The sequence below is a fragment of the Dreissena polymorpha genome, chromosome 2 (genome assembly GCF_020536995.1).
Source record: "Dreissena polymorpha isolate Duluth1 chromosome 2, UMN_Dpol_1.0, whole genome shotgun sequence".
Taxonomy (NCBI): domain Eukaryota; kingdom Metazoa; phylum Mollusca; class Bivalvia; order Myida; family Dreissenidae; genus Dreissena; species Dreissena polymorpha.
The window spans coordinates 139,806,549-139,833,078 of record NC_068356.1 but is presented as its reverse complement, the minus strand read 5'-3'; the positions used below and the strand labels follow the sequence as shown (position 1 = coordinate 139,833,078).

The following is a 26,530-nucleotide window of genomic DNA, read 5'->3' as shown; positions in this document are numbered from 1 at the left end:
ATGGGGGGGTCCTTGTATTTGATCACTCCATACAAACAAAGTGTGCATTACCAATGGCGAGTCCTCGTATATGATCACTCCATACAAACAAAGTGTGCATGACCAATGGGGAGTCCTAGTATATGATCACTCCATACAAACAAAGTGTGCATTACCAATGGGGAGTCCTCATATATAATCACTCCAAACAAACAAAGTGTGCATTACCAGTGGGGAGTCCTTGTATATAATCACTCCATACAAACAAAGTATGCATTACCAATGGGGAGTCCTCGTATATGATCACTCCATACAAACAAAGTGTGCATTACCAATGGGGAGTCCTCGTATTTGATCACTCCATACAAACAAAGTGTGCATTACCAATGGGGAGTCCTCGTATATGATCACTCCATACAAACAAAGTGCGCATTACCAATGGGGAGTCCTCGTGTATGATCACTCCATACAAACAAACTGTGCATTACCAATTGGGAGTCTTCGTATATGATCACTCCATACAAACAAAGTGTGCATTACCAATGGGGAGTCCTCATATATTTAAATATTACTTTCATTGGCTTGACTGAACAGGCAAATCTTGGACACCACTTAACTCACATGCGTTAAGCCCAGTTTTCCCATAATAAATCTAAAATACAAAACATAGTGTGCATTACCAATAGGCGAGTCCTCGTATATGATCATTCCATACAAAGTGTGCATTACCAATGGGGAGTCCTCGTATATAATCACTCCATACAAACAAAGTGTGCATAACCAGTGGGGAGTCCTTGTATATAATCACTCCATACAAACAAAGTGTGCATTACCAATGGGGAGTCCTCGTATATGATCATTCCATACAAACAAAGTGTGCATTACCAATGGAAGTCCTTGTATATGATCACTCCATACAAACAAAGTGTGCATTACCAATGGGGAGTCCACGTATATGATCACTCCATACAAAGTGTGCATTACCAATGGGGAGTCCTCGTATATAATCACTCCATACAAACAAAGTGTGCATTACCAGTGGGGAGTCCTTGTATATAATCACTCCATACAAACAAAGTGTGCATTACCAATGGGGAGTCCTCGTATATGATCATTCCATACAAAGTGTGCATTACCAATGGGGAGTCCTCGTATATAATCACTCCATACAAACAAAGTGTGCATTACCAGTGGGGAGTCCTTGTATATAATCACTCCATACAAACAAAGTGTGCATTACCAATGGGGAGTCCTCGTATATGATCATTCCATACAAACAAAGTGTGCATTACCAATGGAAGTCCTTGTATATGATCACTCCATACAAACAAAGTGTGCATTACCAATAGGGAGTCCTCGTATATGATCACTCGATACAAACAAAGTGTGCATGACCAATGGGGAGTCCTAGTATATGATCACTCCATACAAACAAAGTGTGCATTACCAATGGGGAGTCCTCGTATATGATCACTCCATACAAACAAAGTGTGTATTACCAATGGGGAGTCCTCGTATATGATCACTCCATCCTGTACAGTGGGCTGTAGAGTCAACGTCTGCACTGTGGTATCCCTGGAAACCAAGCAACAATATGCTATAGTTAAACGGATAGCTATTTAAGATATCTATTTCATATTAATTTAATTCAATGTTGGCCATTAGATGCATAATAATAGACTACAATTTTGTTTGCACTTATTGCTTATTTCTGAAATCCTGAAAGTCCTAAAACTCTTAGAAAATAAAATTAAGAAATTGTGTACCTTCATTTAAAAAAGTGAGAAGCAAAATAAGAACCAATAATGCAGAATAAAATTATGAACAAAGATATATACTTTTACTTCATCCATATAATAAATATGCCTAGACTTCAGGTGTCCACTGAGACCTTGACCTTAAAGAATGTTACATGGTTATTGCACATGACACATTTCCCTGAAATGACTATAATTTGTGTAGATTAATTTTGAAATATGATCATACACAATTAAGTTATAGATGGACAACATTATGTAGTTTTACATTAAAAGGTTGCTGCATGCTACATGGGACCTCTTGTTATGATTTTTAACTGTTTTTCTATATCCAATGATGAATAACAAATTAATGAGCTATACTCGAACATTTACCGTCACTATATGAGTAGGGTTATGGGAAAACGGGGCATCATGAATGCACATAAAGTGTTCTACAGATTAGATTTCACACTCTGCTCAGAGTAATCAGGGAAACACTTTCCTTCTAAACTGAATTTTTGTTTTATAAGAGTCTCCCTTTAAACACAAAATTCAATAAAAACAGAAAAGTGTTGTCCTTGATTAACCTGTGTGAACTGCACAGGCTAATCTGTTATGACACTTTATGCACAGCCATAAAGCCCATTCGTCCAAGATTGTGACTTTAATCATGACAGAAGCATTGAACAAATAGGCTGTTGTCCAATAATCCAATAATGAATTACATAGTCATTGGCAGGATACACACGTATACTTTAAATATACAGTTAAGTCCGGTAATCTCGCGCGTCCGGTAATCTTGCGCACTTCGCATTTGCGAATCTCGCAGACTACAAATGGTTTTCTTTAGTGATGAAAGATGGAATTTCACATTGTTAATAATTAACTGATTTAAAAGGTACGTATTCCATGCAAAATAAAATTCAATCATTACATTTAAACACTGGTTGTGTCATCCCTATCTATACATCGTAAACACTGGCCCACTTACGAAAAATTCGAAATGAATCACAAATTCCCTGCAGTCTTTTGCGTTTTCATACTTTAAATTAAGAATTCATAAATGTAATGTAGCATTCCATCGCGCAATATCCGATCAGTTATGGTATTTTTGGCCATGAAAATATATTGCATCAGACCAACATAGTCAATTATTTTCCGTAGTCATTATTTCCCGCCATTCTGTCAAAACAATTTGGTATGATCTCCGCATGCGCAATGGCCTAGTTTTGATATTTTCTGTAAACTATGGAAGCATGATCGTGGTAAAATCAAACCCTTTAAGCATTTACAGTTTTTCACGCATAACGGTACTTTTTTATTAATTGTACACTATTACTAGTGACTATATTATTTGTTGATTTGTAGTGAACAAAAACTGCACTAGAAATCCACATTTAATTTCAATTTTTCTGGAATGTTTTTGTGTCAATAATTGGACACCATATGTCTACAATTTTGCCTAAACGAGGTCATAACAGAAAGTGCGCAAGATTACCGGACACTGTGATAGTTTGAAAATGAGGTGAGTCATGTTTGTTTTGAAATCAAATCGGACAGTTCTTCACTGAATGAATCAGATATTTTTGTGTTAATAAGAACATTAATTTATTATTTCCATAATAAATTTAGATATTATGTTGTCAATTTATAAAAGAACATGTTTTTAAACCAATTGACCCTTTACTGCGCAAGATTAACGGACAGCATGGTAGTACAGCAGGGGCATTTAAAAAATAGTGCAGTTGTCACAGAATGTGACTCACCTGTGTAGCTGAATGTATTGGCAGGGTCTATGTGACTTACCTGTGTAGCTGGATGTATTGGCGGGGTCTATGTGACTCACCTGTGTAGCTGGATGTATTCGTGGGCCTATGTGACTCACCTGTGTAGCTGGATGTATTGGCAGGGTCTATGTGACTCACCTGTGTAGCTGGATGTATTGGCGGGCCTATGTTACTCACCTGTGTAGCTGGATGTATTCGCGGGGCCTATGTGACTCACCTGTGTAGCTGGATGTATTTGCTGGGTCTATGTGACTCACCTGTGTAGCTGGATGTATTCGCAGGGCCTATGTGACTCACCTGTGTAGCTGGATGTATTGGCAGGGTCTATGTGACTCACCTGTGTAGCTAGATGTATTCGCAGGGTCTATGTGACTCACCTGTGTAATTGGATGTATTGGCGGGGTCTATGTGACTCACCTGTGTAGCTGGATGTATTCGCGGGGCCTATGTGACTCACCTGTGAAGCTGGATGTATTCGCGGGGCCTATGTGACTCACCTGTGTAGCTGGATGTATTCGCGGGGCCTATGTGACTCACCTGTGTAGCTGGATGTATTGGCAGGGCCTATGTGACTCACCTGTGTAGCTGGATGTATTGGCAGGGTCTTTGTGACTCACCTGTGTAGCTGGATGTATTCGCGGGGCCTATGTGACTCACCTGTGTAGCTGGATGTATTCCCAGGGCCTATGTGACTCACCTGTGTAGCTAGATGTATTGGCGGGGCCTATGTGACTCACCTGTGTAGCTGGATGTTTTGGCAGGGTCTATGTGACTCACCTGTGTAGCTGGATGTATTGGCAGGGCCTATGTGACTCACCTGTGTAGCTGGATGTATTGGCAGGGTCTATGTGACTCACCTGTGTAGCTGGATGTATTGGCAGGGTCTATGTGACTCACCTGTGTAGCTGGATGTATTGGCGGGGTCAATGTGACTCACCTGTGTAGTTGGATGTATTGGCAGGGTCTATGTGACTCACCTGTGTAGCTGGATGTATTGGAAGGGTCTATGTGACTCACCTGTGTAGCTGGATGTATTGGCATGGTCTATGTGACTCACCTGTGTAGCTGGATGTATTGGCAGGGTCTATGTGACTCACCTGTGTAGCTGGATGTATTCGCGGGCCTATGTGACTCACCTGTGTAGCTGGATGTATTCGCGGGGCCTATGTGACTCACCTGTGTAGCTGGATGTATTCACAGGGTCTATGTGACTCACCTGTGTAATTGGATGTATTGGCAGGGTCTATGTGACTCACCTGTGTAGCTGGATGTATTGGCAGGGCCTATGTGACTCACCTGTGTAGCTGTATGTATTGGCAGGGTCTATGTGACTCACCTGTGTAGCTGGATGTATTTGCGGGGCCTATGTGACTCACCTGTGTAGCTGGATGTATGCGCGGGCCTATGTGACTCACCTGTGTAGCTGGATATATTGGCAGGGTCTATGTGACTCACCTGTGTAGCTGGATGTATTCGCGGGGCCTATGTGACTCACCTGTGTAGCTGGATGTATTGGCAGGGTCTATGTGACTCACCTGTGTAGCTGGATGTATTGGCAGGATCTATTTGACTCTCCTGTGTAGCTGGATGTATTGGCAGGGTCTATGTTACTCACCTGTATAGCTGGATGTATTGGCAGGGTCTATGTGACTCACCTGTGTAGCTGGATGTATTGGCAGGGTCTATGTGACTCACCTGTGTAGCTGGATGTATTGGCGGGGTCTATGTGACTCACCTGTGTAGCTGGATGTATTCGCGGGGCCTATGTGGCTCACCTGTGTAGCTGGATGTATTCGCGAGGCCTGTTGAGCACATGAAGGAAGCGGTCCACGATCTTGTTCTTCCCCACCCCCTGGTTGCCCACTAGTAGCAGCTGCTCTCCCAGCGTGAAGTCTTTTAACATGTCCTCCATCACAGCCAGGTGCTGCAAGAAAGACACAAGTCTTGGTATTAACTCTTTCAGTGCTGGAACCGAATTTTGAAGGCCTTTGCAAACAGTTTGGATCCAAATGAGATGCCACAAAATGTGGCAGCTCATCAGGATCCAAACTGTTTGCTATTGTGATAGTATTCTTTGAAAAAAATGGAAGAAAGTGCTAATTTAAGAAATTCAGCAGATGACATTTTAGCAGACAACAAATTTCCCAGCATGCAAATGGTTAACTAGAGCATGTTGGGGACTAGTCAATGAACAGTTTCTTAATTAACTTGGCATTAACTAGAGATTTTGGGAAACTAGTCCATAAAATGTTCCAAGACAAACTAGGTACATGAATTAACTAGAGCTTGGTCAGATACTTGACGAATATCGCCCCACTAATCTATTGGCCTCAATAAAGAAAAAAAAATCAGGAATAAGTGGATCACTAGCGATAACAAGAGGCCCATGAGGGCCTGAATCGCTCTACTGGCTGGAATCAATGGGGCTCAAGCCCCTGATAGTACGAACAAATTTATCGCATAAACAAGAAGAAACGTAAAATTTAAACTTCAAATGGCTCCTTTTCAACAATAAGTTGGACAAATTTTCTTCACTCTAAATGGGGTTCTGGCCCTTGATGATATAAAACATCTGTTGAAGTTTCAAAAGGATAGAACTTTATATGTAAACAAACAAGAAATGTGTTTGTCGGAAACACTAAGTCCCCTTCTGCGCCGCAGAAGGATGACCTTGACCTTTCACCACTAAAAATGTGCAGCTCCATGAGATACACATGCATGCCAAATATGAAGTTGCTATCTTCAATATTGCAAAAGTTATGGCAAAATGTTAAAGATTTTCATTTTTTTCTCAAATTCAAGGGGAGATAAATCTGGACTTATAACTCTGATATTGCTCATTTTCAATAGGGTTAGACTCATCATTCAGATAAAGACACTGTGCAAGTTGGGAAATGATTGGGTGAAAACTGTGGACTTTATTGTGTAAACAAGCCTTATTTCACAATTTTCTCAAATTCAAGGGGAGATAATTCTGGACTTTTTACTCTGATGTAACCTATTTTCAATAGGGTTCGGGTCCTCATTAATATAAAGACACTGAACAAGTTTGAAAAGAATCGGATGAAAACTGTGGACTTTATTGTGTAAACAAGAAAAAGTCTAACGAACGCACGTACGGACGGACGAAGGAAACCACACCATGACATAAGCTCTTCAGGCCTTCGGCCAGAAGAGCTAAAAACTTAATGCCTTAAACATAAAGACTTCATGAAAATGAAATATTTAAGGTTAAATAACTGCTGGAGCAATAAGGTTCCCACCCACAAATTTGTGTCATTTTATCCAGACAAATCAAAAGAAGACCATATTGATGTATTTTAGGTATATATTCACGGTGCCTATACCACGTGACTTTTTCAGATCTGTGTTGGGAGAATAAAGCACGATCCAGTTAACATTTTTAAGGATCTCTTTTTAAATATTTCACCATTTTTAATTGGATAAAGTGGAGAGTCCGCTCATTTGTAAGAGTTTTCTATAGGTATCATGATCTTTTTAAACAAATAAGTATTTAAAAAAAATGAAAACTGGGTCCCGCTTTATTCTCCCAACACAGATCTGAAAAAGTCACGTGGTATAGGCACCGTGATATTCATCCCATCGGAAAGATCTATTCAATATTTATATATGTTGACATTCAGATTGACAGAAAAGCAGTTCAATTGCTATATGCGGCCTTATCTATTCAATATTGATATATGTTGACATACAGATTGACAGAAAAGCAGTTCAATTGCTATATGCAGCCTTATCTATTCAATATTGATATATGTTGACATACAGATTGACAGAAAAGCAGTTCAATTGCTATATGCAGCCTTATCTATTCAATATTGATATATGTTGACATACAGATTGACAGAAAAGCAGTGGGACTTCTATATGCCGCCTTCTGTGACGGGGAAAGGGGGCCATTAAAAACCTATATCTGACCTATTTTTTGTGTGCTTTTTGGCAATAGTATTGGAAACAACCAAACTTGTTTTTCTTACCTGGCTATTTTCATAGAAGAGAACATCTGGTACTTTAGTTTTATTGTCAGGATTGTACACCTTGACCTCTGTGTTCCCGATCCTCAGTGTGTCACCTTTGACCTCGCCTGAAAATAAGCCCCAGATGTGATTATAAGAGGATATAAGATGTGGCTGGGGTATCAGCGATTATATTTAAGGCTTTAATAAACAATAAAAAAAAAAACACTTCTTTTTCTAGCTGTCAAAGTAAATTCCGCACTTAATTTCAAAGCAGGAGGAGAAAACCTTCAATAAAATAGGAAGTCATTTAAGATTTACAACATTCCTACAAGTATAACTCATAAAAACAAGAGCACCGCCTTGCGGGTGCAGACCGCTCATCTATTATTCTTTTTAAAGGTGTAGGGACCTATCTCAATTTCAATCACAAAGGATGGAGGGGTGGAGTGGAGAGGGATGTATAGTGTTTGGGTGTGGTCATTTATTACATGATCTTCCAAAAATGCCAAAAACATGCACAAAAAAAATTTTTTTTTTTTGGGGGGGGGGGGGGGGGAATTCTTGGGTGGGATGGTTGGATGGTATTTCAAAATTAAAATAATAAAAATAAATATTTGTGTTTTTTAACCATGTTTGAAAAAAAACAAGAGATGTGTTTGTCAGAAACACAATGCCCCCTATTGCGCTGCTTTGAAATAATTTTTTTCTTTCTTTTTTTACCTTTGACCTTGAACATTGACCTTGAACTTCATGATAACCCCGCTTTGAAATTATTATTTGTTTGACAGTTACCTTGAAGGATGACCTTGACCTTGATGATGACCTTGACCTTGAACTTCCACCTCTCAAAATGTGCAGCTTCATGAGAACGCCGCTTTGAATTTTTAATTTTTTTTTTACCTTTGACATTGAAGGATGACCTTGACCTTGAAGGATGACCTTGACCTTGAACTTCCACCACTCCAAATTTGCAACTTCATGAGAACGCCGCTTTGAAATATTTTATTTTGACCTTGAAGGATGACCTTGACCTTGAACTTCCACCACTCAAAATGTGCAGCTTCATGATAACGCCGCTTTGAATTTTTTATATTTTGTTTGACCTTTGACCTTGAAGGATGACCTTGACCTTGAACCTACACCACTCAAAATGTGCAGCTTCATGATAACGCCGCTTTGAATAATTTTTTTTACCTTTGACCTTGAAGAATGACCTTGACCTTGAAGAATGACCTTGACCTTGAACTTCCACCACTCAAAATGTGCAGCTTCATGATAATGCCGCTTTGAAATTTTTTATTAATTTTTTGACCTTTGACCTTGAAGGATGACCTTGACCTTGAAGGATGACCTTGAACTTTCACCACTCAAAATGTGCAGCTTCATGAAAACACGGCTTTAATATTTATTTATTTTTTAACTTGAAGGATGACCTTGAAGGATGACCTTGACCTTGAACTTCCACCACTCAAAATGTGCAGCTTCATGTGATACACATGCATGCCAAATATCAAGTTGCTATCTTCAATATTAAAAAAGTTATGGCCAATGTTAAAGTTTTCGGACGGACATCACCATATATTTGACATTTGACCTTAAAGAATGACCTTCACCTTCACCTTTAACCACTCAAAATGTTCAGCTCCATGAGATACACATGCATGCCAAATATCAAGTTGCTATCAATATTGAAAAAGTTAAGGCCAATGTTAAAGTTTTTCGGACGGACAGACACCATCAATTTGACATTTGACCTTGAAGGATCACCTTAACCTTGACCTTTCACCACTCAAAATGTGCAGCTCCATGAGATACACATGCATGCCAAATATCAAGTTGCTATCTTAAAAAGTGAAAAAGTTATGGTTAATGTTAAAGTTTTTTTCGGACTGACAGACAGACTGACTGACATACTGACGGACATTTCAACTGCTATATGCCATCCTACCGGGGGCATAAAAATTATTTTTTGGGGTTGGGGTATAGTGTGAGGGTGTGGTGGTCATTTATAAGATGATCTTTAATTAAAAATAAAATAATGGGGGGATTGAGGGGGGATTCGGGGGGCGGGGGGGGGGGGGGGGGGGGGCGTGGGGTTTGGTTTGGACGGAGTCAATTGTGGTATGTCAGGTAAGAGTTGTTTTGTCAAAGTATCAATCGAATCTAATGATAAATAAAGAATTTATGGCAATTTTAGCAAACTTTAATAATTTGACCTTGAGAGTCAAGGTCATTAAAGGTCAAGGTAAAATTTTACTTGCCAGGTACAGCACCCTCATGATAGCATGAAAGTATTTTAAGTTTAAAAGCAATAGCCTTGATACTTGAGAAATAAAGTGAATCTAAACACAAAATGTAACCATATATTCAAATTTACTAAGTCAAAAAAGGGCCATAATTCGGTAAAAATGACAACCAGAGTTATTCAACTTGTCCTTTACTGTCCCCTTATGATAGTTTGCGAGTGTTCCAAGTATGAAAGCAATATCTATGATACTTTAGGGGTACATTGGACCAAAACACACAACTTAACCAAATTTTCAAGTATAAAGGGCCAATAATTCTGTCAAAATGCCAGTCAGAGTTAAATAACTTTGCCTGCACAGTCCCCTTACGATAGTTAGTAAGTAATGCAAATTCATGTATGAAAGCAATGGCTTTGATACTTTAGGAAAAAAGTGGACCTAAACACAAAACTTAAACAAATTTTCAATTTTCTAAGTATAAAAAGGGCACATAATTCTGTCAAAATGCCAGTCAGAGTTACATAACTTTGCCTGCACAGTCCTCTTACCATAGTTAGAAAGTGTTGCAAGTATGAAAGCAATGGCTTTGATACTTTAGGAAAAAAGTGGACCTAAACACAAAACTCAACCAAATTTTCTATTTTCTAAGTATAAAAAAGGCACATAATTCTGTCAAAATGCCAGTCAGAGTTACATAACTTTGCGTGCACAGTCCCCTTATGATAGTTAGTAAGCGTTGCAAGTATGAAAGCAATAGCTTTGATACTTAAGGAATAAAATGGACCTAAACAGAAAACTTAACCAAAATTTTCAATTCTCTATGTATAAAAAGGGCACATAATTCTGTCAAAATGCAAGCCAGAATTATCTAACTTTGCCTGCCCAGTCCCCTCATGATAGTAAGTAAGTGTACCAAGTTTGAATGCAATAGCAATTGATACTTTATGAGAAAAGTGTACCTAAACGCAAAACTAAACCGGACGCCGACGCCGACGCCAAGGTGACGACAATAGCTCATTTTTTTTTTTCAAAAAATAGATGAGCTAAAAACTGCATTTGGAAATTGTTCATCACATGTTTGTTAATATGGTGCAGAATTGTTGCACATTGCCACAAAAAATTGATTGGCTGCATACAATGTGTCTTATTCTTTTAATGAAAATGTAGACCTATGGTTGATTTGATATCTTGATAGATGGTTGATTTGATATCTTGATAGATGGTTGATTTGATATCTTGATAAATGTTTTTTTTATATCTTGATAGATGGCTGATTTGATATCTTGATAGATGGCTGAATTGATATCTTGATAGATGGTTGATTTGATATCTTGATAGATGGTTGATTTCATATCTTGATGGATGGTTGATTTGATATCAAGATATATGGTTGATTTGATATATTGATGGATGGTTGATTTGATATCAAGATAGATGGTTGATTTGATATCTTGATAGATGGTTGATTTGATATCTTGATTGATGCTTGATTTGATATCAAGATAGATGGGGAGATGTGGGGCTTTCTGTTTTAATGCCTACTTTGCTGAAATTATATGTATACATAGTGCATTATCAGCATTAACTGTGTCTTAGTTTATTTGAAACACGTTTGATATGTGTAAAGATTTTCAGATTAATCTATTATTATCTGTAATAAAATACTCAAACAGAAGATATCTAGCAATACATTCTAATACTAGAAAATACCAGGTTAACAAATGGATTGTGTCCCAGCTTTTATCATCGATAATACAAATCTTGATTCCTGTTTACCAAGAATTTGAAGTAAAGGACATTATTTGACAAACTGTCTCATTTTTATAAAATACTCTATGACTTTGATAACACTTTAATGTTTGAAGTATCAACACATTTTATATTGAGGTTTCATTGGAAATATTCTTACATGTAATGGACTTCTCAATGCCATCTATGGACTTCAACTCAGGTTTCACAGGAAATATTCCCGACTCTTCCAGCGATTGCTCCAGTGCAGTCTTGGCAAGGCGAGGCAGAAACCTGTTCATTAATGTGGAAATATTACTTTGAAAAGTCAGATTAAAGCAGTATGTTAAATAACGCAAGCTCTCATTTTAAAAACTACGGTGCACAATAAGAAATGTGTATGTAACTGAATACAAGAATAATGCATAGATGCACTTTAACTGTTTTCTCCCCATTTCATGTCTTATTTTCAAGTTTTTTTTTAAGCCATAACAAATTTTACAATTTAATTTCACAATAAGTTTGTTTAGAGAAATATTTATAGCTACGTTTTATTAACTTTGACATTATGTGTCACCTTGCGAGACATGCCTTCTGTATGACAGCGTAAAGGTCTTCTGAATGGAAGCTGGCCAGGCGCCTAGCAACCCTGATCAGCTGACGTGTGGACAGTGAGGCAGCGAATAGAGGACACCTGTCAGAAAGGGAACAGCACATGTGTATATGTCTCAAATACCACAGGGTTTTCAATTAATAAAAAAGACTAGCAACAATGATTAGTTGACAATAAGGCAGCGATAGAGAACACCTGTCAGAGTGGGAACAGGACATGTCTAAATGAATCAAGTATAACAGCATTTCAATAAAAAAAATGACATCAATTTTCCCCATTACCACATAGATACGTATTTCGACGCATTTGTAATCCCTCAGAAAGTTACATTTATTTAAAGACCTTTCTTACTAGATTCAAATTAAAAGGCTTCCTTTCCAACCCTTAGATACTGATGGGCAGCAAACAGTATAAATCCTGAACAGACTGCGAGTTACCTGCAGGCTGTTCTGGTTTATGCTGGTTGCAAAAGCCATTTTCACTTTGCTTCTTATGGGGAAAAGGGTTATTCAATATCATGTCATTTACTGGTATCAAATAAAGGATATTTGAAAATCTCAGTGCAAGATTGTATCATCATTTTATTATAGGCCATAAGAAACAATATTCTTTGTTATATTTAACCATAAATGAAATGATACTGCGATCTTAAACTGAAATGAAGAAATTTTCTTTCCATTCCATGTTTGACGAATTTATACAATTCACAAAATATGCTTGATCATAATCACATTTTGTACAATTTTTTGTATATTTTGACGTCACATGATTACGAAAATGACACTGACTGCTCTTGTTGATAATAGTATCTTGGATCTCCATAATTTATTGTTTATTTGATTGCTTTCTTTTATTGCATGTTGTTTTACAATAATTCAAACATTATTTACATATTTAAAAACAAGAAATGTGTTTGTCAGAAACACAATGCCCCCTGCTGCGCAGCTTTGAAGCCATATATTTGACCTTTGACCTTGAATGATGACCTTGACCTTAAACCACTCAACATGTGCAGCTCCATTAGATACACATGTATGGCAAATATCAAGTTGCTGTCTTGCAAATATTGCAAAAGTAATGACCAATGTTAAAGTTATCGGAAGGACCGACGGACGAACTGACTGACGGACTTGGACAGCCAGACTGACTGATGGACAGTTCAAAAACTATATGCAACCCTTTGGGGGCATAAAAAGGACCTAAACACAAAACTTAACTGGACGCTAACACAGACGCCGATGATAAGGTGATGACAATAGCTCATAATTAAAAAATAATAATAGATAAGCTAAAAATTGATCACAAAACCTCACCATGTGCAGTGCTCAGGTAAGATCAAAGGGGTGCAATTCTGTAAAATTGCAGGTAAGAGTTATGGAGGTTGGTCAATGATCTCATGAAAAGATCCCTTAAATGTATGTTAAGTTTCAAATTCAATTGAATACTAGTAGAAAAAAACATAGATACAGCCTTGTTGAAAAATCAACCTTAAACATAATATTACACTGACACTGAGATATTGATAATCAGTATATCTCAAACTATTTCACTTATAAGTCTATCTAACAATACCCATGGAATTAGCCCACTGAAGAAACTTCAGCTTATTAAGACTTAAGTGAGAAATGAAGTAAGATAAACACTTGATATAATTATGACTTAAACACTAATGAAAAAAGAAGTGGTGACACCACAATGCCAGAAGCCGAATCATGCCAATGCTATCAAAATTTTAAATGACAACTGGCCTAGCAAAAGATAAAATCAAGTGCTATGTCCCCACATTGAAACATAGGCTGGCTGATTGCTGACTACTTGATATTGTACACTTTTTGAGGGTTGGCTAAAATGATTCTGCTTATTTCTTTTTTTTAACCTTCATAACAAGTTGTTTGGAATGCGTGCACCTCCTTTAATTAAATCAACTATGCAAGTGGTTATACCGGTTAACCTACGGAAACGACCACTTAACCAGTTACATTAACCTGGATAATAACACATGATAATGCTTTTTTTCATGGAATAAATAGCACGAATTTAAGTTTTGCGTGCAAAATACTGCCATCTTGCGCTGGCGACTTGTTAGAACAACATGCCACACCATCGACTATAAAAATTGACGTTTCAACAAACAAAGTAATAAAGCAATAAATCACCACCTTTGTTGTAACAACAGGGGGTAAGTTTTTTTATATTGGTGCTATTGTTTTTTTTTACTCGCAAAAATTTAGCTTTCTCTTAATTTAACTGCAGGGGGTGGGGGCAATTAGCGAAGACATAAGGTTTATCTTACTCGCGATTAAAGTAAAAAATTGGACGACTTATTTTGATATTTCGTTAACAAATATCAACACTGATTGCTCGCGAAAATAAAATGTTTATATGTAAAAAAAAAACAAAAACAAGAAATGCATTCGAGGTCAAAAACTTATTGAGTTGACGTCGTATTAATTTATCAGAAATTAATATTATTATCAGTTATTTGCGTCACCATTGATGCAACCACTACTGTCTTGAGGCAAATTTAATCTAAGAAAGCAATTGTCAAAATTCATTTAATTAATGGATATCAATGTACGTTATTTTTAGAAAATAAAATCATTAAATTTAGTATTGGTTCAATTGCGAAAAAGTTCGCTGTTCTGTACGTTAACAAGAATGCACGTGAATTGTCAACCCGATGGCGACCAGTTTGAAAAATAAGCAATGTTTCCTAACAATTGCAGATGTTGCCCGGAAGTTTTTGTCTGTACCATCGACATCCCTGCCATCTGAGCGAGTTTCCTCAAAACTTGTTACCAAGGCTCGCAACTGCACCAGCCACAAGCTTGTTGACAAAGTCATGTTCTTGACCAAATGAACACTATTGTTTTTTGCATGTTCTCCATATTTATATATGCTTGCTGATTTGTTTGAACTGTGAGATAGTATTGCACTAGTTCAACAATTATTTTAAAACATTTTTATTTTAAGTTAATTTTAGATTAAGAAATTAAAACATAATGAACAAACAAAAACACCATTATTGTGAGTGATACAACCCAAACGTAATATAAGCAGCCCAACCAAAAATACATTAATGACATGTGAACATGATTATTGTGCAGTTCTTATTACTCTTAATGTATATGCTTTAACGCAGAAAAAAATAAAAACAAAATAATGCATACATTTACAAAATTATATAAATAACTGTTATTATAAATTTCTATTAAGAAATTGATATGTTATCAACGCAAGAAATTACTTTCGTTTCTATAGAGTACATGTACGAGCAGTAGGACATGTTTAACAAATACTGAAACATTTTTACTATTAAAGATTTTTCGGTTATCCGGTTTATAACCAGTTATGGCAAAAGGTTAACGGGTTAATGTTTTTTTTGTAACCTATTGCATCCCTAATAATAATCCATTCTAAATTGCACCCCTAAATTATTGTTTTTGTAAACATTATTTTATTTTGGATAACAAACATCAAGGCTTTCATCCCTGTGTGGTGCCTGACTGCCAGTGCTCTTACAGTACAGTCTCCAAATATCTTCACTGTGCCGATAAAACTCGTGAGAAGTGGGCGACTTCTGGAGGATGTGATTGTCTTTTGTAACGTTAGGCTTAGTTCGGTAGTAACACAGAAATACCGTTGCTGGGTCAGCAACACGGGCAATTAAGTTGTTAACTTCGCTTATCTTAACTGTCAATTTCTTGTCTCAGAACCATGTTATTTTGAAGTCGCCCGAACATAGAATAATACTTCAAAATAATGACAAGGGACAAAATTGTCACAAAACCAGGTTTTCATTGTGAAAAAAAAATCTGATAAAGGGAGAAAACTCAAACTGAACTTTTGAAATGAACAAACAAAATTAACCCCTTTGTAAGTTTGTTTTAAAAAAAAATATATTTTTAGTCCTGGCGACCTTGACATTGGAGATATTGACGTGATTCTTTCGTGCGACACACCGTCCCATGATGGTGAACAAATGTGCCAAATGATTTTAAAATCTCACAATGAATGACATAGTTATGGCCATGACAAGCTCATTTATGGCCATTTTTGACCTTTGAACTCAAAGTGTGACCTTGACCTTGGAGATATCGACGTAATTATTTCGCTCGACACACCGTCAAATGATGGTGAACAAATGTGCCAAATGATGTTAAAATCTGACAATGCACGACATAGTTATGGCCCGGACAAGCTTGTTCCGCCCGCCCGCCAGCCCGCCCGCATTCGCCAATCAAATAACCAGTTTTTTCCTTCGGAAAACCTGGTTAAAAATGAGAACTTTGTAAGTAGAGGTTTGTTGTAGCCTTTGGCAGACTGGTAATTTGCACAGGTGGTTAGCGTGTGGCTATGATATTAATTAGTGAAAACATCATTTTGAATGCTAAATAATCATATTATAACGAAAAATTAACTTTTCTGAAAAAAAAATTTCACTATCAAATATATATATAACAAGGTATGCAACTCAAAATCACCCCAAAACGGGGTGCATCGCTTTGAACAGCCATATCTTCATCAATTGTGCAGCGATTTTCACGATCTCGGTCTTATTCAACGCGGAAATGAATTTCCTTTCTGGAAATGTATATGTCTTGCAATATTTTTACAAATGCTGGGTCAACTTTTAAGAAATAACACGATACACAACACGCATGACCCAGTTGACAGTGATCATGTATTCTTTATGAATGAAATCTCCAGTTGTAAAGACACACCTCCGCATTGGACCAATGAAATCACTCGTATGTTTAAAATGTCAGTTAGTTGAAATGTTTGTAAACAAAGGTTTCAAACGGCGCTGGACAGTTAGTCTTGATGCAGAATGTAACGACAAGAACGGTAATAATGTTTTTTCATACGTTTTATTGAATTATGGTATCGAACTACATGAACTTTGTAGGGAAGTTGCCCTTTACTCCGTGAAGATTTCAGTCTTAAAGACAGCATGATCACTGTCAACTGGGTCATGCGTGTTGTGTATCGTGTTATTTCTTAAAAGTTGACCCAGCATTTGTTAAAATATTGCAAGACATATACATTTCCAGAAAGGAAATTCATTTCTGCGTTGAATAAGACCGAGATCGTGAAAATCGCTGCAAAATTTATGAAGATATGGCTGTTCAAAGCGATGCACCCCGTTTTGGGCTGATTTTGAGTTGCATACCTTGTTATATATATATTTGATAGTGAAATATTTTTTTTTTCAGAAAAGTTAATTTTTCGTTATAATATGATTATTTATCATTCAAAATGATGTTTTCACTAATTAATATCATAGCCACACGCTAACCACCTGTGGTAATTTGATGGTGAAAAAAAAAAAAAAAATGACCTTTGACCTTGAAGGATGACCTTGACCTTTCACCACTCAAAATGTGCAGCTCCATGAGATGCACATGAATTTATTTTTTTTGACCTTTGACCATGAAGGATGACCTTGACCTTTCACCACTAAAAATGTGCAGCTTCATAAGATACACATGCATGGCAAATATCAAGTTGCTATCTTCAATATTGCAAAAGTTATGAGCAACGTTAAAGTTTTCGGACGGACACACGGACGGACGGACGTTCAAAATTTGTGTGCGTATGGAAAGGCGTTGTCCATATACACATGCATACCAAATATGAAGGTTATATCTCAAGGGACATAGAAGTTATGAGCATTTTTCGAAACCTAAACGCAGATTTTGAAACCTAACTGCAGACCCCTACTTCAAGGTCAAGGTCACAGGGGTCAAAATTGTTGTGCGTATGGAAAGGCCTTGTCCATATACACATGCATACCAAATATGAAGGTTATATCTCAAGGGACATTTATGGCCATTTTTGACCTTTGAACTCAAAGTGTGACCTTGACCTTGGAGATATCGACGTAATTATTTCGCGTGACACACCGTCCAATGATGGTGAACAAATGTGCCAAATGATTTTAAAATCTGACAATGAACGACATAGTTATGGCTCGGACAAGCTCATTTATGGCCATTTTTGACCTTTGAACTCAAAGTGTGACCTTGACCTTGGAGATATTGACGTAATTATTTCGTGCGACACACCGTCCCATGATGGTGAACAAATGTGCCATATGATTTTAAAATCTGACAATGAACGACATAGTTATGGATCGGACAATCTCATTTATGGCCATTTTTGACCTTTGAACTCAAAGTGTGACCTTGACCTTGGAGATATCGACGTAATTATTTCGCGCGACACACCGTCCAATGATGGTGAACAAATGTGCCAAATGATTTTAAAATCTGACAATGAACGACATAGTTATGGCCCGGACAAGCTTGTTCCGCCAGCCCGCCAGCCAGCCAGCCAGCCCGCCCGCATTCGCCAATCTAATAACCAGTTTTTTCCTTCGGAAAACCTGGTTAATTATTTGAATTGCACATTTCAAGGTTATCTCAATAAGAATGATAGTTTAAAGATCAAAATTACATAAACAATTCGACTGCAAGTATTATATGTTTAATTCATACGTGTTTAATTTGCTCAATAACACAGAATATAATGCACTTGCCTTTTTTATTCATTAACATTTAGGCAATATATTAAGGTCACAAGCAGTGGCAGAAGAGTTGATTAATTCTGAAAAAAATATTTGTAGCAGACTAATAAAGAACAACTTACAGGAAACTTACATTTTTGTTCAAGCTTTTTGATCAACCCTCTCATTTGCAAAAAAAGCTAAATCAGATATTAGATAGCATTCACAGACCATAACTATCTTTTAAATTACTTCATAACAACTGCAACACACAATATTGCAAGCATTGAAATATTGTCTTCATTATTTCAGGACAATAAGAGTTGAATTTAAACAAGTAAGATCTATAATTTTGTGTTTATGTTGCTTGAAAACAAATACAATAATAAGTATGACATGCCATATAGATAAACTAATACAACTTTGAAACTTAATGTGCTTGAAATTTTAAAATCAAGAAAACAAAAACTTAATAAACATATCGGCAGAAACTTGTGTTTGAGTAATCACCAGGACATATCACAAGATGAGCAAGAAATGGCTGAAGAAGACATACCATGTGTTTTGTATTTTTGTTAACATTATCAACATATGCAGTGTGTGGTGGTTGTTTCGCAATGTGGAAGCAGCCAGAGAAGGTTTGGTATTCGGCCCACCCGAAGATTCTGTCAGAAAAGCCCTGCTTGCATTTTCAATCATTGGAACATTCTTTTCACTTTTGGAAATAATCTCAGAGGGAGTTTTAATCTGTTCTCAAAATCAATATGCTGAACATCTTTCTGCAATGACCATGTGGTTTGCTGAAATTCCTCAACTGGCATTAAACATAGTAATCGTTGCATGCAGGGAAGAGGCAATCAGCTATTTTCAGCTGGCAAAAGCCTCTGTTATGATTGTATATGTAGTAATGAAGTTTATGTGGACTGTCTGGAACAAGTGCATACGTTCAAGAGATGCTGTTGATGTTGACTGCAAAACATGTCTTAAAATTGTTATTAGCATGAAAATCGTAGGACTGGTTGTGGTTTTAGGTTGCGCTATTGCAATCTTCATTTTAACACAAACTGAGCGAAACCCGGATGGAAGTCTTGCGCCAAAAGTTCCACACAGTATACTAGAGGGTGAATATGATGATGAGAAGTATTTCGCAGATGTCAGCATTTACTTCAGCCACAGCATATTTGATTATGAAACAAACCCTTCTTCTGACAGTAAAAATCTGTTAAGACTATTGACAATTCATGAAATAAAAAACACAACCACTGACAGGACTGTAAACATAAAATACGATTCGACACTGACACATTTTCTTGTTCAACTGGATGGTGAAAATAAAGAATGTTTCACAGTAAACAACATATCAACCACCGTTACTAAGGAAACAGCATGCTCAAGCCATGTTCAAATACCAGCCGGTCAATTCGCCTTTAAGTTCCACTACATTGAGCCTTCGTTTCCCACTTTGCTTTTTGGGGATATCACATTCAACATAAAACTTGGCAGAAACTGTGAAGCAGAAGAGATTAGCGTAGTTAACGACTTAACTGCCCATGTAGCTGAACCAGCAACGGTATTTCTGCGTTACTACCGAACTAAGCCGGACGTTACAGAAGACAATCACATCCTCCAGAAGTCGCCCACTTCTCACGAGTTTTATCGGCACAGTGATTTGATCAACATTGAAGATATTTGGAGACTGTACTGTGAGAGCACTGGCAGTCATGCACCACACAGGGATGAGAGCCTTGATGTTTGTGATCCAAAATAAAATATTTTGTACAAAAACAATAATTTGGGGTGCAATTTAGAATGGAATATTATAGTTCATTTATTTTGATTTACTAACCAGAGTTTTTTTTTAATGTTTTGAAAGTTCTTAAGAATCAGTTTATCGTTTAATTTGGTTTTTGATTTGTGATTTTCTATAACTAGATATACGTTTTGTTTGCTTTGTTTTTATTTTTTTGCACAATTAAAAGTCCACAAATTTAAGATCCAACAAAGATTATATTTTACAAATCCACAAAAGTAAATTTCAATGAAATAAATGAAATCACAGTTTTCAGTAAATAGTCAAGTAAAAATAATTCAATGTTGGTTTTTCATTAAAAATTTCACAAAAATGTTCCTGTAATGACACCTAAAAAAAATTACAAAATAGTATTTGTTAAAAAAACATATTCTATGAAGCACTTTTCCTTATGTGGAAAATATTTTTACAGAAATGTTTCTTTGTTTGACTGAAAGGAAATTCACAAACAAGAGGGCCTGAAAGGCCCAAAGTCGCTCACCTGAGATAACAAGATATTATTGGGACAAATCTTCTGACCAAGTTTCACAAAGATCGGAAAATAAAATTGGCCTCTAGAGTGTTAACAAGGTTTTATTATAGCCATATAAGGAAAAATGCCCCTCCCCCTGGCAGCCATGTTTTTCAACCAACCGGCATCATTTTTGAACTCGTCCAAGATATTATCGGGATGAATCTATTATTGGGACAAATCTTCTGACCAAGTTTCATGATGATCAGAAAATAATTGTGACCTCTATAGTGTTAACCAGTGTTTTACTATAGCCATATAAGGAAAAATGTCCCGCCCCCATGTTTTTCAACCAACCGGCATCATTTTTCAACTCGTCCAAGATATTATTGAGATAAATCTTCTGACCGAGTTTCATGAAGATCGGACTATAAATGTGGCCTCTAGAGTGTTAACAAGATTTTACTATAGCCTTATATAGCCATATAAGGAAAAATGCCCCGCCCCTTGGCGGCCATGTTTTTCAAGCAAAGGTAACCATTTTGGAACTCATCCAAGAAATCATTAAGACAAATCTTCTGACCAAATTTCATCAAGATTGGACATTAAATGTGACCTCTAGAGTGTTAACAAGGTTTTACTATATACAGTACAGCTAAGGCGGAATAAACATTATCCGCCGCTACGCCACGGCAAGATTATTAGTAGGCGGCGGCCGAATCGTGTGTTCACGCGGCGTTTGGCATTCGGCATCGTTCCGCGCATCGAATTCGCCAGAATGTATATCATGCATGCACGATGTGAATCTTATTTAGTTTTATGGTTGTTTTTAAATTCCTGCAGCAATGTCTATTCATACAACTCACAAACACTAACTCCGATCCTAATAAAAAGACGAATTCTTCAGTTATTGTAGGAAAATATGTACGAAATATCTTCGTCACCATCGGCTCTGGGCGCTAATTTGTCTTTGCTGCATTTTATGAAATTCGTCTTCAATGTCTTGCCTATTTTGTGTTATTGTAACATGTATTTATCAATATATTACAATTTAACACATATAAAAATCGTAAAGTCTCGCTCTAATTGTTTGACAAAAGAATGCCATATTGTACAGAATCATTAAACAATAAAAAACATATTCAAAAGTTTGCTATGTTCCAGAATGTAAAACTATCATTTATAATTAATTCCACTTAATCTTCTTGTGCTTAAAAAAAAAAAATTAAAAAGGGAGACAACTCTGTAAATTCAACATAATTTTTCAAAAGCCATTTTGCAGTTACTTCCCTTAACATGCTAAACTAGAGAGTTCACAAGCTGCTTTTCTATATAAATATAAGGAAAATGACCCCCCCCCCCCAGAGGCCATGCTTTTTTACCAATCCAAACCATTTTCGAACTCAACCGTCATATCCAAAAAACACATTTTCTGACCAAATTTCATGAATATTGGACCAAAAATGTGACTTCTAGAGGGTTCACATGTTTTCACTATATACATATGAAAAAAACTGCCCCGCCCCCTGGCGGCCATGTTTTTTCACCGATCTGGACCATTTTCCAACTCGTCCGAGATATCAATGAAACCAGTGTTTTTACCAAGTTTCATGATGATTGGGCAAAAATTGTGACTTCTAGAGTGTTCACAAGGTTTCTCTATGGCCATATAAGGAATACTACCCCGCCCCCTGGCGGCCATGTTTTTCAACGGACCAGAACCATTTTTGAACTCAACCAACATATTATTTAGACAAACATTTTGACAAAGTTACATGAAGATTGGGCATCAAATGTGACTTTTATAGTGTTCACAAGGTTTTTTGTGTTTTTTTTTGACCTAGTGACCTAGTTTTGACCCAGCATGACCCAGTTTCGAACTCAATCTAGGTGTCAATGGGACAAATGTTCTGACCAAGTTTCATGAAGATCAGACAATAAATGTGGCCTCTAGAGTGTTCACAAGGCAAAATGTTGACAACGCACGACGGACAACGCACGACGGACAAAAGGCCATCACAAAAGCTCACCATGAGCACGTTGTGCTCAGGTGAGCTAACAATAAAATAAGAATTAATTTAAACCTGTCCTTTGAAAACACATATGGTAAAACATTCAGTTAAAAGTGAAGAAAGCTTTGTGATTGTTTTTACATAACAAGTAATATTAAACAGAAAAATGAAACACTAGTGCTCTCAGAGGGGTTAATCATGTGATGATCAAGATGGCAACATCCAGGCGGAAACTGGTATTTAAATGCCACTAAGTTTCCAGACATATCAGAAGGAAACTGATGAGCGTTTATTTCGTATTAATATCCCCTGTATATCTCGACTTTCCTTGCAACAATTTTCCTAAAGAAATTTCTGATAAAGTGCAAAATCTAAACATCCAATAACATCAAAATCATGATATGTGACCAGAAACTAAATGCCGGGCAGAGCGTCCTTGCCATCTTACCAGGGGCATACAAAATGCAATGGCAGGGCCTGGTATTATGTAATTTAAAACAGAGGACAATTCCCTAACATTCATGCAGTGGACAAACATTTACAAACTTGCAGATAATTACTCTGTAAGTTTTGCAAAAATTGCAAACAGAATATCCGGGAGTTACCCACAGAAGCTTCTATATTAAATTTAAATATGAGGGCCCGAAGGGCCCAAAGTCACTCACCTGAGATACAAAGGAATTGACCTGTGTGCTGCCCAAGATGTCATAAGAACAAATGTACTGACCAACTTTCATGAAGAGTGAACAATAAATGTAAATTTTAGATTTCTAACAAGGTTTGACTATAGTGAACAATACATGTAACTTTTAGATTTCTTACAAGGTTTTACTATAGCCATAATTCCCCGCCCCCTGGCGGCCACATTTTTGAACAGAGCGAAACCTATTGTGTAAACATCCAAGATATCAATTGATATTGAAACAAATATTCTGACCAAGTTTTATGGAGATTAGTCAATAAATGTTACATTTACAGTGTCAACAAGATTATACTATAGCAATTTAAGGAAAAATGCCCCGCCCCCTGGCGGCCATGTTTTTCAACCAACAGGAACCATTATCGAATCTCATCCAAGATATCATTGGGATGAATCTTCTGACCAAGTTTCATGAAGATCAGACAATGAATGTGGCCTCTAGAGTCTTAACAAGGTTTTACTTTAGCCACATCAGGAAATATGCCCGGCCCCCTGGCGGCCATGTTTTTCAACAGACATGAATCGCTTTTAAAATTATCCAAGATATCATTAGAACAAATGTTCTTACCAAGTTTCATGAAGACTGGACTATAAATGTGAGTTTTAGAGTGTTAACAAGTTTTAACAAGCAAATTCGTTGAATTGATATCCCCCGCCAATATGCTTCAGGACACAAAAGTTTTCGGAAAAGATTGAATGGGCCCTTTGACCTCAATGTGTGACCTTGACCTTAGCCCCTAGGATTATGGGTGTTGAATGTGAAGCGCCCCCAGATGATTGAGAACAACTATGGCAAGTTTCATGGCTCCGGTTCATGTGTTAATGGAGATAAAGCTCTAAGCTTATATTAAAAAGCATTTTTTCAAGATACAAAGGGCCATAACTCCGTTATTAACAGATGGTGTACAATGCCATTTGGCGTGCATCATCCTCTTATACATATATATACCTATACCAAGTTTCAATGAAATCTACAAAAGCACTTATAAGATGAAGTGCCAGATGGATGGACAGAAAGACGGACGGACGGACAAACAGACGGACGGATGGAAAACGCCAAAACAATATCCCTCCGCCTATGGCAGGGGATAACTTTAGCCATATAAGGACAAAATTCCCCGTCCTCTGGCAGCCATGTTTTTCAACCAAACGGAACCATTTTCAAACTTGTCCAAGATATTATTGGGACAAATCTTCTGACCAAGTTTCATGATGATCGGACAATAAATGTGGCCTCTAAAGTGTTAAAAAGTTTTTAGTATAGCCATATAAGGAAAAATGCCCCCCCCCCTACTAGCGGCCATGTTTTTCAACTAACAGGAACCATTTTCGAACTCATCCAAGATATAATTGGGACAAATCTTCTGACCAAGTTTCATGGAGATCTGACTATAAATGTGGCCTCTAGAGTGTTAACAAGGTTTTACCATTGCCATTTAAGGAAAAATGCCCTGCTCCCTGGCGGCCATGTTTTTCAACCAACCAGAACCTATTTTGAACTCGTCCAAGATTTCATTGGCACAAATCTTCTAACCAAATTTCAAGACGATCAGACAATAAATGTGGCCTCTAGTGTATTAACAAGGCAAATATTGACTCCGCACGATGCCAAAAGGTGATAACAAAAGCTTACCACGAGCAAATTGTGCAAAGGTGAGCTAAAAAAAAAAGCTTTAACTCCTTGAAAAATAACGCACTCGCTTAACCTTGAAAATATGCAATGTAGCATTAGGAGACAAGAGTTCCTCAAATGGAGACATATGCCTCCCAAACAGGGCTTTGAATTTGTGACCCCTATTTCAATATGGGTCATCTACTGTCCAAGAACAATGAACATGTGAAGTATCAAGCCAATCACTCAATTTGTTGATGAGTTATTGATAAGAAACAATTTTCCCACTTATTGTGACAGTGACCATGACCTTTAACCAAGTGACCCCAATTTCAAAAGGGGTCATCTACTCTCCAAGTCAATTGGTCAATTTCTTGACGAGTTATTGATCAGAAACGATTGTCACACTTATTGTGACTGTGACCATGACTTTTAACCAAGTGACCCCAATTTCAAAAGGGGTCATCTACTCTCCAAGTCAATTGGTCAATTTGTTGACAAGTTATTGATCAGAAACGATTTTCACACTTATTGTGACTGTGACTTTGACCATTTACCTAGTGACCCCAACTTCAATAGGGGTCATCTACTGTCCAAAGCCAATGCACATGTGAAGTATCAAGCCAATCAGTAAATTCGTTGATGAGTTATTGATCGGAAACAATTTTCACACTTATTTTGACAGTGACTTTGATCTTTGACCAAGTGACCCCAATTTAAATAGGGGTCATCTACTTTCCAAGGCCAATGCACATGTGAAGTATCAAGCCAAATGGTCAATTCGTTGATAAGGTACTGAACGGAAACGAACTGGTCTACCCACAGACGAACGACCGAACAACCGAAATCCAGCAAAACAATACATATTTTTCAAGAAAAATTAATTTTAATTAGTTAAATACTTACCTGCTATCTCCTAGCTACTACCTTCCAAGGTGTGTTTATTTATCCTGAAAGATTTCTGGAAGCCGGGAGCCACCACCTATATACTCCAAGATAAACTAGGTCAGAACAAAGTATAATATAACCTAGTCTAAAACAACACCCTACAATTCAATCTTCTTTCAATATATCCAATATTTAGTCGAAGAGCGTGGTGGGAGGTGGGACTCACCGATAGAAGGTAAATATTTAACAAATTAAAATGAATTTTACTTGAAAAATTTGTTTTAATACCTGTTAATACCTGACCTACTATATCCTAGCTGATTTTGCAGCTGCTACGGGAAGGTTCGCATGTAGCTCCCCAATCCCTATCACAGCAGAACCCATATCTAGGGTTATCAGCTAAAGATAGCAGAATCCAAATCCAGGATAATCAGCTTATCTTCGTTAGTACGGTATTGACTTGACTTCTCAGCTAAGAGT

General features: G+C 37.1%; 1 protein-coding gene across 1 annotated transcript in view; it reads right to left on the bottom strand.

Moving 5' to 3' along the window:
• Positions 1 to 26,530, bottom strand: part of LOC127869203 (von Willebrand factor A domain-containing protein 8-like) — a 102,512-nt gene that overhangs the window by 50,413 nt on the left and 25,569 nt on the right. The window contains 5 exon segments of the mRNA XM_052411568.1: positions 1,479 to 1,554; positions 5,281 to 5,429; positions 7,501 to 7,607; positions 11,638 to 11,750; positions 12,034 to 12,150. Of these exon segments, the coding sequence (XP_052267528.1) occupies positions 1,479 to 1,554; positions 5,281 to 5,429; positions 7,501 to 7,607; positions 11,638 to 11,750; positions 12,034 to 12,150 (562 nt within the window).